Source organism: Triticum aestivum, chromosome 3B (genome assembly GCF_018294505.1).
Source record: "Triticum aestivum cultivar Chinese Spring chromosome 3B, IWGSC CS RefSeq v2.1, whole genome shotgun sequence".
NCBI lineage: Eukaryota > Viridiplantae > Streptophyta > Magnoliopsida > Poales > Poaceae > Triticum > Triticum aestivum.
Genome location: NC_057801.1, coordinates 499,760,340 through 499,778,138, shown reverse-complemented (window position 1 = coordinate 499,778,138; position 17,799 = coordinate 499,760,340). Strand labels below are relative to the sequence as shown.

Genomic DNA, 17,799 nt, shown 5'->3' with positions numbered 1-17,799 from the left:
ATTTATGGCCACGAGCGACCGGAAAAAACAGATACGCCCGCGCGCGCGCACGTAGCTCCACATCCCCCGCGGCCACCAAGCACCACCGTGCCTCCACTTGCTGCCGTTCGCCGCCGCTCGCTGTGCTGGGACATAAGGTCGATGCAGCTTTCTCCAGCCCAGGTCGAAGCAAAACTGTCCCCCATACGCCCCAGTATGCAGCTCCGCTGCCCATGGTTGCAGCTCCAACAAGCCATGGTTCCAGCTTCGCTCGTTCATCATCCCCATCTCCGGCCTGCTCGCAGCTTCCGTCGCCGCCGCTCGCCATCGTTGGTTTACCGTCCACCGTTTGAAGCTTTTTCAGATGCCGGGCATGGTAGCAAATTCGCACATCGGTTCCAGCAATAGAGATAACCGGTTCCAACACCCGGGCTGGTCGGTAGCAGTAATAAAAGGCTAGCACCACCGCCATGGCAACACGGCCGTCGCTGGTGGTAGCTGTCGTTCTTGCTCTCGCTGGTTGCGGCACTGGGGCTGGCCGGTTCCAGCATTTGAGTTGCCGGTTGCAGCTTGGTTGTAGCAAAAAACAGCTGCTCATTCCCCTTTGATTTTGGTTGTAGCAAAGAACAGCTGCTCGTTCCCCTTTGATTTTGGTTGAAGCAAATCATGAAGGCGGTTGTAGCTAGATGGGACGCTGGTGGTAGCAACTTTCAATGCCGGTTGTAGCATGTAGCACAAATCCGTGACGCCCATCCTCGCCAAATGTCGCTTGGAGCAGTGCCGCCCATCCTCGCCGCCCGCGATCACCATGCTCAGCAGCCTCGGCTGTAGCAAAAAACGAAGCCGGATGTAGCAAGAAAAAGTCGGTTGTAGCAAAAAACAAGTCGCCGCGCGTGGTCCCCATGCTCGCCATCCTTGGTTTGTACCAAAAAAGAAGCTGGTTGTAGCAAAAAAATGTATCCAGTTGTAGCAAAAAACATAGCCGGGAGGTGGACGAAGTAGCTTGTGGTCATGGAGTAGCTCGCGGTGGTCGCAACCAATGACGGGAGGTGGTGTTTGGACTAGCTTGTGGCGTTGTCATGAGATCCTGCTTGGTGGAGTTGGGAAGAAAAGGAAGGAAGAAGATATAACGTCAGGTGAAAGAAAACGATTAGAGGAGGAGCCTCGCGAGTTGCGTGCGATCGGCCTAGCGTTCGGCCGGCGCACCGACGTAAAACATTTTCCTGAATATTACCCTCTCACTATGTAATATTCAGGGAAGGTATGTGAATCTTACTTTCCCCTCTCCCTCCCGGGCCGCTCGCGCGGGCGGCTCCGGAGGAGAAACCCTAGCCGCCCCAAGCACCCCTCCTCTCCATGATTCCCTGGCCGCCGCCGCCGCCGGCGGCGGCGGCGCCCGGCCGTCAAAGGCGGTGGGCGGGGGTGGCGCGCCCCGACGGGCCTTCTTCGCGCGGGGAAGCTTCGTCAAGCGGGCGGCGCGATGGATGTCTCCGGAGTGGCGGCGCACGGCGGGGAGCACTGGGAGAGGAAGAGCACGGTCGGGAGGTGAGGGGCGGCAACCTTCTCATGGCGCCGGCGCGGTGTCGGAGGGTGTGGCGCGGAGGGATCTCGGCCGCAGCGGATCTTGGCCTGGGCCTGGAGCGGCGGCCGGGAGACGCTGCGGAGGTCGGGGCGCGCGATGCACCTCCTGCTGTCGCCGGCATGGAGGTGGAAGGCTGCGCCTTGGGGAGCTGGTGGCTGCGTGACCGGATCTGGGCGCTCGATCCTGGGTCTCGCGGCGGGGAGAGCTGCGGTTCGCGTGCGCGTGAGGGCGGTGGTGCGTTGGCCTGTCGCGTGCGTGCTCCTGGGGCGCAGCCTTGGCTCGGCTGGCTGCTGCCTGCCAGGAGTGGCGTCTCCAGCCCTGCCTGTGGCCGGCTGTGCTTGGCTACTGGAGTGGTGATGGTGCTGGTGCTGGTGCTTCTTCTTTGTCCGTGTAGGAGCTGGAGGTTGGTCTGCGTGCTCCTGGCCGTGCGAGGGGTCGGTGTTCCGCAACAGCTGGAGTATGACGACAAGGTGCTGTGGCAGCGGCGGTGTGGCCTCGCATCAATTGTTTGGCCAAATCCGATGGCAGGGGTGGGAGGTGTGCGATGGTTTTGATGAAAATCCTGCTCATCTTCGGTTGGAGCTGGCGACGACGGCGCCTTTGGGTGTCGTTCCTCTCCTTGGAGGCGTCGCCGAAGTGTGTCGGCATCTCCCCCTCTCGATCAGGTTGTGACCTCCGGGCGAAAGCCTTGGTCCATAGTAGGATCGGCGATGGCGGCGTCTGGACGTCGTTACTCTGTTGAGAGCATCGTGGACGGTGACTTGGCTTGGCGGTTTTGCGATGTGGTTCTCCGGTGCTTGCTGCTGGTCCGAGTGATCTTCGTGGGCGCTATGTACGCTGCTGCCGGTGCCCCAAGACGATGGCTTTGTTCAGGTCTGACCGAGTCCCGCTACCTACTTGCCGTCTCCTCTTAGGCATTCAAGGGTGGGTAGTGCGTTGGCAAAGAGAGCCCGGCTGGAGTTGTTGCTTTTTGCGGTGTTCGGCATTTGTGTGACGCGGCTAGAGGATTGATTTAGGGCAGGCCCTTTGCGCCGTGTTTGTAATTGTTGTGGTGGCTAACCTGTTGATTAGCTCGGGTGTGCAGTCTTGCTACACTTGTTGTTCGCAGCAAGTCGTAGTGTCTTGTAATTCAACTTCTGCCTTCTATAAAAATATGGTACGCCTAGGCGTACTCTCGAAAAAAAAAACTATGTGAATCTCGTCGATGACCGCCGATGGGAGGAGAGTGATGTTCTCAAAGACCTGTCGGTTCCTCTCCGGCCAAAGGGAGTGAAGCGTGCAGATAATTACCGAGTTCACCTGCTTGCAAAGATTTGACATGCTTGACGAATTGTGGAACATCTTGCCATCGTGCTTGTTTCAAATTTTCCAAGTTAACATGATTATTGTGGGCGTGACCGTCTTTCTCGAATGAATAGGATTTTGGGTGGGTCAGCAACAAATCCTTGACCGAATGGGGGCGGTTGGGTGAAAATTGTGCAACCCACGGTTACGGTTAAAAAATAAATAGATTGTGCAACCCAAGCCACTCCCCATCGTCCCGTTCAGCTCACGAAACAAGAGAGCAGAGAGGTGAGACCAGTCCGAAAATCCAACCGGAGACTTCAAGAAATGGAAGCCGCCGGCCCTCCAACGCAGCCGCCGGCGCCGCACCCATTGGTGGCTCCGTTGTCGTTTCTGCTGGGCAAGTGGCGCGGCGAGGGCGAGGGGACCTTCCCCTCCATCGCCCCGTTCCGCTACGGCGAGGAGATCCTCTTCTCCCACCACCCTTCCAAGGTACACCGCCGTCTCCGGGCCGTATGCGTCCCCTCCGTGGCAGAAACTTTGCCTTCGGTTGGCCGATCCTTAGAGCTTTTCATGCCTTTGCTTGACTCGGCGTGGGTGCGCGCAGCCGGTGATCTCGTACACGCAGAGGACGTGGAAGGCGGCGTCCGGCGACCCGATGCACGCCGAGAGTGGGTACTGGCGGCCCCGCCCCGACGGCTCCGTCGAGGTGGTCATCGCCCAGAGCACAGGCCTCACCGAGGTCCAGGTGTGTTCGTACTGACTGCCCATTGAGTTCTTGCAAGCATCGTTCTGTCTGATGCTAGATTGAGTATGGTATGCATTTTGGAGGCAGCTGCAAATGGCAACTCTGTTTGGATATTGCCTCTTGGTATTCGTTATAGGCCATCGCAATCCCAGTTTATAATTTGCACGGCAGGTGTCTGCATGCTGCAGTTATATTGTTCATATCTGAAGATTCTGAACTGGATACTGAACAACATTCTAGCATAGTTGCTTGCAACAGTAGGTGGGTTAATTATCCTTATCTCACCTGCGAAGCTGCGCAAAGAAGGGTCAAAGGAGCATTGATGTCATTGCAATATTAATACTGATTTATGTGGAGTTGTGTTGATCTCTTATGTACTCCCTCAGTACCATAATATAAGACGTTTTTGCAGTAAAATTTGAACTGCAAAAACGTCTTACATTATGGTACCAAGGGAGTAGAATAGAAAGGAATGTGATATACAAATAGGAAGCGAGTTGACGCCTGCAATATTTGGATCCTTTAATATTGCAAAAGAATAAATGGCACAAACCTATAGTTATTATGTCAAAATTTATCAGAAAACTAACAAATACCTTTAGTATTTTTACAAACTATACCAAAGTATATTTTAAATTTACATTTTAAAGGTGAAAGTGTAGTTTCGTCACCATGAAATGTCTGCTTGAAGTTAAATGTATATTTATGTTTTAATTTTTGACTAAAGATAGTGTAGGCTTGAGATATTCGCTCTCTTTGCAAATTCGTTGCAACTGGTGGTCCCTTTTTCCCTTTATTTTCGCTAAACAACTGTTAATTCAAATACCAAAAACTAGCACTGGAGGCTTGCTGATAAATGATTTTAGAGAGGGCACATCCAAACAATAGTGGTCCTCTTATATATGTTGCTTATAGGGCCAAAGGTACTCGCAAGGCCATAGCTCATAACTCACGCGGGCATTGTAAGAATTAGGTTTCATCGGAGTGTGATTTATATCACTAAGCAAAACAAGTTTTTTTGTGAGAACTAAATAAATTGGTTTGTTACTTTAGTTATTTATGTTTCTTTATTTTAGCTAAACTGTTATTTGTTGCCACAACTTTGCTTCTAAAATGCAGACAGGTTCATATGATAGTGAAAAGAAAACGGTGACACTCCAAAGCGAACTTATTGGCAATGCAGCAAAGGTACTTCTCCTAGGACGATTATATATGATGTCTCTTGTTATCATCTATTCCGACTATCTTTATTACTATGGCACATGATGTTCTGAGGGTCAATTTTACTTTGACTACTACCCGCAAAAAAAATAAATTACTTTGACTATGTGGCAATATTTTTGTTTTTGCATTCAACCTACCATGGCCGAATATTTGTCAAAAGAGTGTAATCTGACTCTTAAGTTGGATGGGATAGTGTATTTTGTTTTCTGCGAATCAGGATGGGATGACGTTGCTCACCTGTCCAGGTGATGAACTCGCGATATACTAAGCTTTTATCTCGTCTTCTATGAGCTAATAGAAATTTATATTTGCACCCATATATCTATATTTAACAAGGGATAAATCTGCATGTAAAGTTTCTGAACTCTGGAAGCAGTGCCCTGCTTCCATCTGCAGTTGTCTTTTTGTTTAAAACTCAGAAACTATGACACTTAGATCTGCTTTTGTGTTCATGAACCGAAGTAGGAGGGGTATTGACTCATCTTGCTGGCGGCACTTCATTGTATTTTTTGTCATAGATTTGCAACACTCAAGTCTCGACCATCATGTACATTGTCTTTCCATGTTGGAGTTGCTAAACTTCGTAGGAAGGTCATCTTCAGGGTTATCCACTCGCTTACGGAGTCTTGCAGACGCCCAAGTTGCCTGAATCTCCTAAGAAATCTTGTATAATTTTGTCAGGTGAAGCAGATCACGAGGGCTTTTCAGGTGGTGGATGGGGAGCTCTCGTACGTCGTTCAGATGGCAACAATCACAAACAGTCTACAGCCGCATCTGAAAGCGCTTCTCAAGAGGATCTGAGCAATCTCCTTGGGTGGGATTGCGGTAACATACCGTATCTGAAGCTTTAGATTCTTTGGGAAACTTAAAGCTCAACTAATAAGGAGCTTCTATTTATTATTTGCGAGGACATGAAAACCTATCATTTGCTGGAATCTGAAGATTATTCAGGGCTTACAACATTCTGTATAAGCTTTATGAGCGTCAGCTGTGTAACGCACAGCAAACTCACGGGAAAGAACTACAAAATCATAACATCTGCAAAATAGCATTAATGGAATGGAACATGAAGTCTCTGCATGCACCCACGGAAAATTTTCAGAAACTGTTTTTTGGGATAAACGAAAAACAACAACAATGTTTCAAAAGGTCTGAAAAGATATACCACCTCCCGGCTGTTGGATGAAAGCTAGAACGACCATTGTATCTCCCCATGTGAACCCCGTTGAAACCAGTGATTTCCAACAACTCAATTGTTACACTCAGTCTCTGCAACATGGGACTTATTGCAACAAAAAGACGTTCTTTTACATTATTAGTATTATGAAACACAATCTCCTCATTGCTACAAAATCGTTGTTGCAAACCTCCTCTGCAACAGAACCTTTGTTGGAGAAACATCTCTGACTCTGAAAAAAACATCTCTAGCTCGCGGCTCCTTGTTGCAATTGCAAAACAGGGTTGTTGTTGCAAAAAAAAAAAAAAAGAGGCATTAGCCGACCATGGAGGGGGAAAGAAGCATGGGATTTTGCCACCGCCGTTTGCAACACCTTTGCAGAACTCCACCGCCGGCGTCTAGCGGGCGGCCGGCACACAGCACCGCGGTGGCCGACTTGTAACACGGCCTCGACTGGCCACGCCTCCGTCAAGCACGCAGCAACCCGACGGCTAAACCTCTCAACAATGCACATGGATGGGTGGCTTGACTTGGAGCGGCACTTGCGGCTCGCGGCAAATCCTGGACGCCGCTGCAAGTGAGAAGATGCGAGAAAGATTGAGAGGAAGAGACAAAACGGCGATCTTGGGGCCGCCGGACGCAATGCGTGGTTGATTCCAATCATTTCCCCATTTTGTAAGCACTTTTGAACATCAATTTTTCTTTTCGAGACATCCACAAATGTTTTTTCAGCACAAAACTTTGCATGACAATAAAACATTTAACAATGTTTATAAAAAAACTGAAACTTATTTCCATTTTTTTCAAAAACTGGGGTGCATTTCATAAGTTCACAATTTTAGAGATTTTACCAGCCCGTCAGGATAAGTCCTAGACTTGCCACTACTACTCACATTTTCCTCCGGCAATGTTCATTCTCAATCTCAGACGACAGATGCTCATAGATGCTCATTCATGGGGTGAGTAAGCTCGTTTGCATCTATACTGTGTTCAAAAAGAGTTCAAAATCTTATCATATAAATTGACTTGGTGTGTGGAGGGGTAGAGAGTGAGAGACGTGTCACAAAAATAGAAATAGGTTGGCATAACACATAACAGGCAACTGTAGGGACATACTTCCAAGTTTCAAAGATCCTAAAATCAGAACCAAAATTACTAACAGATATCCATCGCTCGATAGCCAAAATACAGAGATTGTTAAGTCTTCACTCCACTACAGAACCCCTGGATTACTCAAGATAACAGTAGTGCAATCATGCTTCGGTCTGCTCCCTCAAGCGACGGATCGTGCTCCTGACGGTGACTGCACTAGCAGTGCTGCAAAGACACATGGAGAAATTAGCATAAAGCGATAATGACAATGAAGAGGTCATCCAGAAGGAGCTCGGAACAGATGCCTACTTCATGGTATAGGCGCCGCCTGCCTTGACCTTGCCACAGTCCTTGCATCCCCAAATTCCAACAGCTTTCCTCTTCACAGCAAACTGGTTATGATTCACAAGCAGAAAGCGTAGTTTTAGACAACCAAATGCAAGTTTCCATATATTTTCAAAAAAGGAAGCATATAGAAAAACAAATATATGCTACAAATTACTAGCATAATAGAGTATGTAAGATATTAAATACAACTCCCTTTCCTGTACTCAGATTACTACAGTACAACAAGCTTTTTATGGTGATGACAACATGTACAATAAGATAAGATGACATTTTTGTAGGATGAAACTACAATTAGAATGGCAACAATAAAACCAAATTGGACAGCTTATGTTGCAAATAGAAGATAAAACAGCTAGCATAAGATATTACAGGGTCATGACATAACAAGATGAGAGGAATTTACGGTTGCCATAGCAAAACTATCACTGGGAGAGAAAAAACATAGAAAGCAATACAAAATATCACATCAAGCATCAATAAATAGTCCATCCATCCAGAAATACATGTAGGAGAAATGGATGTATCATATTTTAGTTCTAGATACATCTGTTTATATCCATTTATGCGACAAGTAATTCCAGACTGAGGGAGTATGAAGGTGCATGGAAAGGTAGTCAGTGTACAGTACTACCACAGTAAACAACAACAGTTCATACATAGCAGATAGCATTCACACAATGCACTGTGTTACCAAGTAGGTGACAGAAGACATACCTTCCCACAGAATTCACAGAAGTACTTGGAGTGCTGAGACACCTCCATCTTCTTGATCTGCTTACGCAAACTGGCACCGTACCTGGTACCTATGACATTGCAAGGGCTAATTTCAGGACAAAGCAGAAGATCATGAACAGGTAAATGAGCCAAATGTTACAAGCACATACCATACTTCCCGACGATTCCGGCCTTCTTGGTGCGCTTTGTCTGAGTAGACATTGCAAAACAACAAATTACACAGCAGCATAAGAAAAATGAACATTATGATGTAATCAGTGAAGCAACTGCTAATGCACATTTAACATAAATTTGGGCAATTGATTAACTTCGGGTGTGGAAAGCTTAACATCAACGAAACACTAAATATCAAAAAAATTCTGATACTACATCCAGTTTGTATCCTTCCCCAGAGAAAATATCGCATGCTCCACTCAAACAACTTGCGCAGATCGCGTTTCCCCTGCTATTCTACCTTACTAGCCACAAGCCCACAACACCTTGTCAGCGCAGATTTTGTACACAAGGGACTGGTTGCGTACCTGGGAAGTATCCTAATACACCTAGGTTCTAAGCGAATTGAAGAACAAATCGATTGGCCCAGAGGAAATTTGCATAAAAAGCACATAGCTCAATTCAGGGCTAACACGAGTGGTCGAAAGGGGGAGCTCGACAGAGCTCAACATATCAGTAACACACAATCGAATTGCTGCACCATGATTTCGGACCTAGAAACACTACGATCTCGCAGGATGGATCCTAAGAAATACCGCACCCAAGACGGAAACGTGATTCACTATCGCAAGAGCTTGCCGAGAAAGGAAGTACGAGAGGAACGTACCATCTCGGCGGCGGGTAGCAGGAGGCGGCTGCTGCAGCGTAGGCGGAGAGATGGCGGCGCGCGTGCGAGGGCTCGGGCAGGGGGCGGTAGAGGGGAGCTTATATATCGGAGGCTAGGGTTTCCGTGGAAGTGGGCCTTCGACGGTTTATGTGGGCTCGGTCAAGTGGATAGATAGGTGGGCTTATCACTACTCTAAGTATGTACACAGAGTGGGCTTTCTTCACTCGGTTAGAAAATTTAGTTTTTCTTTTAGCGGGAAAGATTTTTTTCCTTAGAAAAACAAAATTATATGTTAACATATTCGAACCCGAGCCCTTAAAAATAATCAAAGTCCATATAAATGTTGATTCCATAGCTTGGCATGCACTTTGTTTTGCATGTGTATCTTTGTTTGTCGTAGATGTGATATCAATTAAATGTGAGCTCTTTCAAATACGCTAAACGTGCTACAAATAAAATACGTTCTTCCAGTTGCTACCCCTTGTCCTGCAGCCATGAGGAAATGACCTCGATAGAATGTGGGGAGCTCGACCATGACAAAAAGCTAATCAGATGCATAAAGAATTGTGGCATGAGTAGAGTCAAGTATTTTCAAATACGCTAACCAGGCTACAAATCAAATACATTCTTTGAGTTGCCACCCCCTTGTCCAGCGGCCACGAGGAAATGACCTCATGGTTCCACTTGTTAACATACTCGCAATATGCCAATGAAACGCCATAGCACCACCTGAAATGAGGTGGAATAACAAGCACGAGGCTAAAAGTGGTACCCTGATCAACGGGTGACCTAATAAGGGTTCATGGTATTTTACACTGAAGCACGACAAATATTTATATTGGAAGATACAAAAGAAACCATCATAGCTCGCATTATACCAAATACAAGAGTAAATCAATGCTTCATCTACTTCTCGAGTCGAAAGACTTCACACACCGACGTGCCGCTTTGAGCATAGGAGCCAGCTCTTCTCATCATTCACATGAGTCCAAGTCTTGCTTCTTGAATCATAATGGTATCAACCCCTGACATAGTTATATTTCAATGCGTGTTTTAATTGCTTCAAGGGGTTTGGGGCACTCGCCGCTGCAAATGCAGCGTCCTGCTTGTCCCACTCAGACTTCTTACCTACGAAACCAAAATTTTCGAGGGTGTGGTTACTTGATGTCTTTGATCAAATGTCCTTCCCCCAAACTTTCGGGACTCGGCTAGAGGGCCATGGTTACATGTCTTGGAAACGTTCCAATCCTCTTCAATAATCATAAGCCACTCTGTGTGGACCTCGGAGAACTCTTTGTCAAGGAACTTATTTCTGCACTTGGATTTTCAAGCACTCAAGTTCTTGGAGAACTTGGTGATCATGTGGTTGTTTACCAGATTCTTTGGATAAGATAAGTTGTCATACTTGTTAGGGAACTTGAATCTTGTGTGCAACCTTGTCAGGAGGAGTTGGCGCACATTCTCTTTTTCATGATTCCCAAGGTTGATGTCACTGATGGTGCAGACTTCTCGAAGTATGACACTCATGGCGTTGTTGTAGTGACCCACGGGCTTCCTCAGACTAACAGGCTTCACCATTGACGCCCACTCGAGTGATCACAAGCATGTCGGTATCGATGGTGTTTCAGCTCCTAGGCTTTCGCCCCTTCTTAAGTTTTGCAGCATCGTCCTCGGCAGGATTATCGTCAATCTCCTCTTCAGACTATAGTCTTCATCAGAATTATTGTTGTCCTCAGCAGGATTATCTATGTAGCAACTGAAGATCACACTTCGCTCATTAGTATTTGATCTTGACTATGGAATTAGAGGGATTTTCTTCTTGCACGTCTGTATATGCCCCTTTGCGGGCAGGCGGAGATACAACATTCTCCCGCGCATTGCCCGGATGTGTCAAACGCAAAGAAGAGCCAGCAATGTCGTCGTGTCCGGACATCTTCAAATAGAAGATAAAACTATTACATAATACTCAGAAGTATCTACAAAGCTTGTAGAATTACTACCTAGTATATATATAATCCATAGGAAAATTCGGCATGCACTACAAAGAAAGATACATCCGTGACATTATGGCCCGAATGAGAACATTTTGTCATGGAAGTGACACTCTGTGACGCTATTTGTGACAAAAACATGTATATTCATATATGTGGTGGACTCCCACTTCTATGACAAAAAGTTATGACAGAAAATGGGCTTTTCATCTTGGGCGGGCCGGAGTCGCACCTGAATGACATTCTTTGGGTCGTACATGATATACGACATAAAAATTGTGGTAGAGGTGAGGGCGAGAATTTTTGGGGGATTTCCCGGTATACTGTGGGCAATCGGGGGTGGTAGCTAACAATATGCACATTACCTTCCATAAACATCGGGTCAGGCAGAACATCCCGCGGGAGCTTTTATTGAAGAAAATAATAGTAATACAATTAGCAATATAGTTTTGCTTAAGAAGAATGTATGTGAAAGATAGACTAGTGAGATAATTGTACAAAATCTTACCATGCTATGCCCATGGATGTTACCATGCACTACTGCAGGATGCTGCTAACGTGACACTACGATCAGAGACCCTTTGACGAAACTGTGTGCGATGCATTAATCGCAAACGGTGATGTAAAAAACCGTCGAAAAAGATGCAAAATATTTGCGATGGTGGATACATCAAACACGGTTCAGATTTTAGTTGCGTGTGTGATGTGGGGAATACAGTTCAGCTAAATGAACTGTTTGCGATGAGGCAGAAGAACAGAAACGGGCAGCCAAATAAAGGCGTGTTCGATATACGATATAGAGTTCATTCGGATTAACTGTTTGTGATGAGGCGGAACAAAAGAAACGGGCAGCCAGATGAAGGTGTGTGCGATTTTGGGCATACACTTCAAACGGATGAACTGTTTACGATTAGGCAACACAACAGAAACGGTCAGCCAGATCAACGTGTCTACGATTGACGGCATACACTTCACACCGATGAACTGTTTGTGATTAGCCACAACAAATAGAAACAGTTAGACAGATTAACGTGTGTGCGCTAGACGGGCACACATTCTAATTAAAAGAAGCATGCGCGATGGTAATAACGAGCGTGCATGGTAAATGAAACAAGACGTGTGCTGACATCTCCTATTACGGTGCACCCTATGGTGCAAACACCACGTACGCGGCCGAGAAGGCGTGCTCACATTACGCCGTCTGGGAATAGTGCTGCACTTAGAAATTATGGAACTGACAATAAATTTTGAGCATGCGTCCCATCACATTCCAAATGATTACCGTGCAATATTTAATTGCAAACCTGTTCACACCGATCAAAACCTAAACGGTTTCCCACTTAGGAGGGTATTAGTACTTGGTTATAACTACTACTACTACTTCAAGATGACTACACATTCCTCCTCAACTCCTCATCCATAAAAACAAACAAGCCATTCATCGTTATTCCCTTGCGTCTACCATGGCCAGCATGAGTTCTGGGTCGAGAGATTACTAACAAGGAGAGGCGAGCATGGAAGCGGAAGCACGCGAGATGTCCCGCCTCACCGCGAAAGTAGCCGACAAGCCCCACCGCGCGGCCGTAGCAGCATAGAGGTCCCGCCACGCCATCGATGTAGCAGACTGGTCCAGCCGCGCCGCGGAAGCAGTAGAGATGTCACGTCGCGCCGGGAATGCGATAGAGATGTCTTCCCGTGTCGCGGCGGCCTGGGAAAATGTCTCGCGGGCAGGCGAGGACTCTCACAGGCGCATGCGCGCTATGCTCGATGACCTGATGGGTCGGATCTCCAACTGGATGAAGCAACAAGACGAGATGAATGCCTCGTTTGAAAATGCTACCAGCGTCATCTGGGACTAGGGGAGGACAAGGCGAAGCTCCGCACCGAGCATGACCTGCTGAGGGCGAAGATCGCCGAAACGGCGAAGTAGCATGAGGCCACCATCAATTATCAGTTTGCACACTTCTCCCTTGATGGTACATGCAGTTTGAAAAATACTCCGTCGTTGTCCCGGTTCAAAAATGACCTTGTCATCTCGCTGGACCTTGTGTGCTAGCAAACTCTCCATATCAGGATCATCTTGAGGATAACACAGTATGGTATCACCATGACCTCTTTCGATTCCATCCTCTAACTTAGGCGACTCATCTTCAGATTCTGAAATATATTCCGCATCAACAAGTAGAACCCTTCGTTGATTGGAACATTCATGCTTCATGTGTCCACGTCCTCCACACTTGTGGCAAATAATATTACGGTGATGCGATGACGTGGCATTAGACGAAACCTGAGAAACCTCCTTTGGCGCAGCCGCCACTTTGCTCTGTTCAATGCTTACCGACTTATAAGGAGTTGGTTTAGCACTAAACCCACCATCAATAGGAGAAGAACCACGTTGCCCACTGTTGTAAGTGGGACGAGTCTCTGAAGCTTGCTTCTCCAATACCCAACATTCAGCACGCTCCGCTTGATGAAGCAACTCATGAATATCGTTATATTGCATTAAATAAACACGGTCACGAATCTTTTCTTCTAATCCCTCAAAGAAATGTACCATGGTCGCCTCCGCAGACTCACGCACAGCTGTACGGATCATCAAAACTTGCATCTCTTTGTAGTACTCATCAACTGATTTTGTACCTTGCACTAGACGACGCAATCTACTATGAAGCTGACGAGTGTAATAAGCAGGCACAAAATGTTCCCTCATGATTCGCTTCATGTCAGCCCATGTCGCTGGTCGCTCATGAGTACGGCTTTTATTATCCCACCATACAAGAGCATACTCTGTAAATTCCATTGATGCAACACGAACCTTCTTCTCTTCAGAGTAGTTGTGACCATCAAAAATCTGATTTACACGCATCTCCCACTCCAAATATTTCTCCGGGTTAGCACAACGTCCCGAGAATTCAGGTATGGTTATCTTGATTCGACCCAAACCATCATCCTCGCGGGCACCATTGCCGCCATAGTCACGACGCCGCCCAGCATGGCAGTGAGCCCCAGCATCATGCCGTGGTCGGTGAGGTAAGCCTCCACGGGCATCGGAATCCTCGGAAAAATCACCATCATCGTCGTTGTCGCGGTCACGACGTCGTCGTGGTGAGCGGGACTGCCGGCGTGCCACATCTCTCGCCTGTAGGCGCTGAACTACTGCGGTGAGCCGGTTAAGACTCGCAGTCACCACTTGTAGACTATCAGTGCGCTGTCGGTCGCTGGCAGTCAAACGCTCGTTCAATCTGTCCTCGACGCCAACAATATATGCAGACAACTCCTCAACCCTTGTCCCAAGCTTCTTGTTCTCTCCCTTGATCGACATCAGATGGATACGTAAATCATCACTTATATCAGATACTCCGGAAGTTCATCGCCCTCCTCATGATCAGATTTCTCATGCAGCGAGTTCACCATCTTTCAAACAATTGAATCAAATAGCCAAGAAAAAAAAATTGTACCGTGATCAACCTTGCTCTGAATACCACTTGATGCGACCTTCGACGGAAAATCGATGCCGCGAAAGTTTTTCCCAATCTTTCACGGTGCAATTCCAGCAAGTACTTGATCCTGATCTTATACGCTGCAGAGTTTACGATCTAGCAGATGCAAACACCACAAAACAACAAGCACACCCTCAGTACAGGAAGTACTTGGACGATCCTAGTCGGATCACGTAGAATTAGAGACAGTTCTCTCCAATCCACACGCATCAAACAAATCTCGATTCGATTCTCAATTGAAACATGCCGCCGGAACCTGGCGGATTCCCCTGTGTAATTAACTCCCCAAAACTACTCCCTTGATACACGGCCGGCTCGCCCTTTTAATAGTGCACGCAGGCACAAGGTACAACCTACCTGGACTCCTTTTGTATGGCCCGAATACTAATTGGACTCCAACCTAACCATAGCCACGGTCTACTACTAGTACTAATCCAACTCTTCTAAATAATCACTAATTAAATAATTTAAAAATACGGCACACCGATCACAAAAAGCCAAAACAACTGCTCCCTCCGTTCCTAAATACTTGTCTTTCTAGAGATTTCAACAAGTGACTACATACGGCGAAAATGAGTGAATCTACACTTTAAAATATGTCTACATACATCCGTATGTTGAGTCCATTTGAAATGCCTAGAAAGACAAGTATTTGGGAACGGAGGGAGTAGTACTACTCCCTTACACGCTCACGTAGATGGGTTTGCATGCATGGAGTTCTAAATTGTGGATCGACGTCCTCTGCTGCAACAAGCTGAACATGCCCAATAGAAGTACGCGTTGCCATCTTGCCACAACGTACAAACTTGTCTCTCAATTCAATTCCTTGATTGCCTTCATGCACAACAATAGCTTCTTTCTGTTTCTTTTTCTCATTGCGCTTGGCAGGAATTACATACTTTTCTGTCCTTCTCTGGTTGGCGTTATTGACCATGCTTTTGGCGATAACACATGAGGTCACATCAGGAGACCACTGCCTTGTTGCAGAGGACCGACGTCATCGTCAAGAAACTTATGGATGAGAATGCCATGCTCCGCATCAAGTGCCAAAGGTTGGTGGAGGAATCCATGGATGCTCTCAAGCAGCGTCTTGAGGACACGAAAGAGTTTATCGCCGCTCGCCATGGAGACTAGTTCCCGCGGCCTGCAGCAACGCATCAAGAAAGTAGAGATCAGTGAGCCAGATCATTGTCTTCCTTCTTCTTTTGCCCTTGTGTATTTCGGGCGTTGCCGCGTGTGGTTTTTTTTAATTATCTTCCTAAATATGTAAGATAATTATTATCCACTATCATCGTCCTTATATTTATCAGTCTTGCTATAAGTCGCAGTTGATGCTATATAGGTCCATCGGATCTTACATCAAGATCCATGCAAAACTTTCTTTTTCAGATTTTCTTTCTTCTTTCTTAAATGTCAGTCGAGTGAGACATAGCCACGCCATGAGACAGGGGCTCGGGCGCCATTAATGGAGACATTGGGAGGGCGGTGGGCGGCGGATAGAGGTTAAAGGGCTCTCCATCCGATGAGCACGCGCAAGGGTCTGATCGCACGCCTCCTAGCTACCCTGCATGGCACCTCCTAGCCAATAAAAAAAGAACGTGTGGTGGCACATAATTGGTAAGTAGAACGCCCATGGTTTCAATAATACTTGTGTTTCTGATTTGTAACGTGACAACACTTGTTCCAAAATAACTTTGTTGATTGTTAATGTGTGCGCCTTCGCAAACCGGACAAAAAATTTACCACAACATGTTGGTGCCATGTCATTACACCATGCCAAGTTTCATGATTTTCAGGCGAGTTTTGGATTTACGGGAATTTTAAAACCAAGTTTCTTGATGTTTCCGGCCGAGCCAAGACGCTTAGATATTTGAATTCCATTCTCACTTCTTGCATGAGACCTAGAAATTCACCCAAGTACACATAAATGATTTTTCAACTAACTTTGGCGCACTGGAGCATGCACTTGTAGTTCAAATTTGAATTATGTGCATTTAAATGCCTGGAAATTCAATTAATGTATAAAAAGGCCAAACGAACCCAGAATAATTTGAAAATTTAGCATGAAACTCCTTTTTGGTCTAAGTTGCATGTGTAAAAGAATCAAGGCGGGAGAAGACAGTGTATGTCATTTCGCACACGGAGGTGACATGTTCCCTCTCGGAACCACGAGCCTTCTTGAGAGAAGCCCCGGTTTGCAAGAAGCTTATACCAAAGCTTATCCCAATTCGACCAAAAAATTTACCACAACATGTTGGTGCCATGTCATGACACCATGCCAAGTTTCATGATTTTCATGCGTGTTTTGGATTTACAGGAATTAAAAACCAAGTTTCTCAATATTTCCGGCCGAGCCACGACGCCAGATGTTTGAATTTCATTCCCATTTCTTGCATGGGACCTAAAATTCACCCAAGGACACACATGTGATTTTTCAACCAACTTTGGTGCACTCAAGCATGTGCTTATAGTTCAAATTTGAATTATGCACATTAAATGCCTAGAAACTCAATTAATGTATAAAAAGGCCAAATGAACCCGGAATAATTCAAAATTTTAACACGACACTCATATGATTCTATGTTGCCTCTGTAAAAAATCAGGGGGGAGGCAGCGTATGTCGTTTGGCACACAAAGGTGACATGTCCCCCCTCGGGAATCACAAGTCTTCTTGATAGAATCTCCGGTTTACAAGGAGCTTATACCAAAACTTGTCCAAATTTGGCCAATTTTTTACCACAACATGTTGGTGCCATGAAATGACACCATGCCAAGTTTCATGATTTTCAGGCAAGTTTCGAATTTATAGGATTTTTTTAAACACAAGTTTCTCAATGTTATCGGCCGGGCCACGTCGCCTAGATATTTGAATTTCATTCCCATTTATTGCATGGAACCTAGAAATTCACCCAAGGACACACATGTGATTTTTCAACCAACCTTGATGCACTGGAGCATGTGCTTGTAGTTCAAATTTGAATTATTCACATTAAATGCCCAGAAATTTAATTAATGCATAAAAAGGGCCAAACGAACCTGGAATAATTCCAAATTTAAACATGACACTCATATTATTCTATGTTTGCTTTATAAAAAATCAAGGAGGGGGACAACGTATGTCGTTTTGCACACAAAGGTGACACGTTCCCTCTCGAAACCACACGCCTTCTTCAGAGAAGCTACAATCTGCAAGAAGCTTATGCCAAAACTTGTCCCAATTCGACCAATTTTTTTACCATAGCATGCTGGTGCCATGAATTGACAGCATGCCAAGTTTCATGATTTTTAGGCGAGTTTGGGATCTACAGGAATTTAAAAA

General features: G+C 46.1%; 2 protein-coding genes across 3 annotated transcripts; one reads left to right on the top strand and one right to left on the bottom strand.

Annotated features, from left to right (window-relative positions):
* The first annotated feature begins 3,055 nt into the window (after nucleotides 1-3,055).
* On the top strand, nucleotides 3,056-5,854 carry LOC123070577 (UPF0678 fatty acid-binding protein-like protein At1g79260). The gene is made up of 4 exons (XM_044493836.1): nucleotides 3,056-3,337; nucleotides 3,453-3,593; nucleotides 4,713-4,781; nucleotides 5,499-5,854. Exons 1-4 carry the CDS (start codon nucleotides 3,173-3,175, stop codon nucleotides 5,616-5,618), a joined length of 495 nt encoding a protein of 164 aa, XP_044349771.1. The 5' UTR covers nucleotides 3,056-3,172; the 3' UTR covers nucleotides 5,619-5,854.
* Nucleotides 5,855-7,059: 1,205 nt separating this feature from the next.
* LOC123070576 (60S ribosomal protein L37a-1) lies at nucleotides 7,060-9,137 on the bottom strand. Of its 2 annotated transcripts, XM_044493835.1 has the most exons (5): nucleotides 8,990-9,137; nucleotides 8,319-8,358; nucleotides 8,149-8,237; nucleotides 7,396-7,478; nucleotides 7,060-7,311 (listed from the first exon to the last, which is right to left on the bottom strand). In XM_044493835.1, the coding sequence occupies exons 1-5, from the start codon at nucleotides 8,990-8,992 to the stop codon at nucleotides 7,248-7,250; spliced, it is 279 nt and encodes a 92-aa protein (XP_044349770.1). In that variant the 5' UTR covers nucleotides 8,993-9,137; the 3' UTR covers nucleotides 7,060-7,247. The 2 variants fall into 2 exon arrangements, with proteins under 2 accessions (XP_044349770.1, XP_044349769.1); XM_044493834.1 differs by lacking the exon at nucleotides 8,990-9,137 and having other exon boundaries at nucleotides 8,319-8,370.
* Between the last annotated feature and the right edge of the window lie 8,662 nt (nucleotides 9,138-17,799).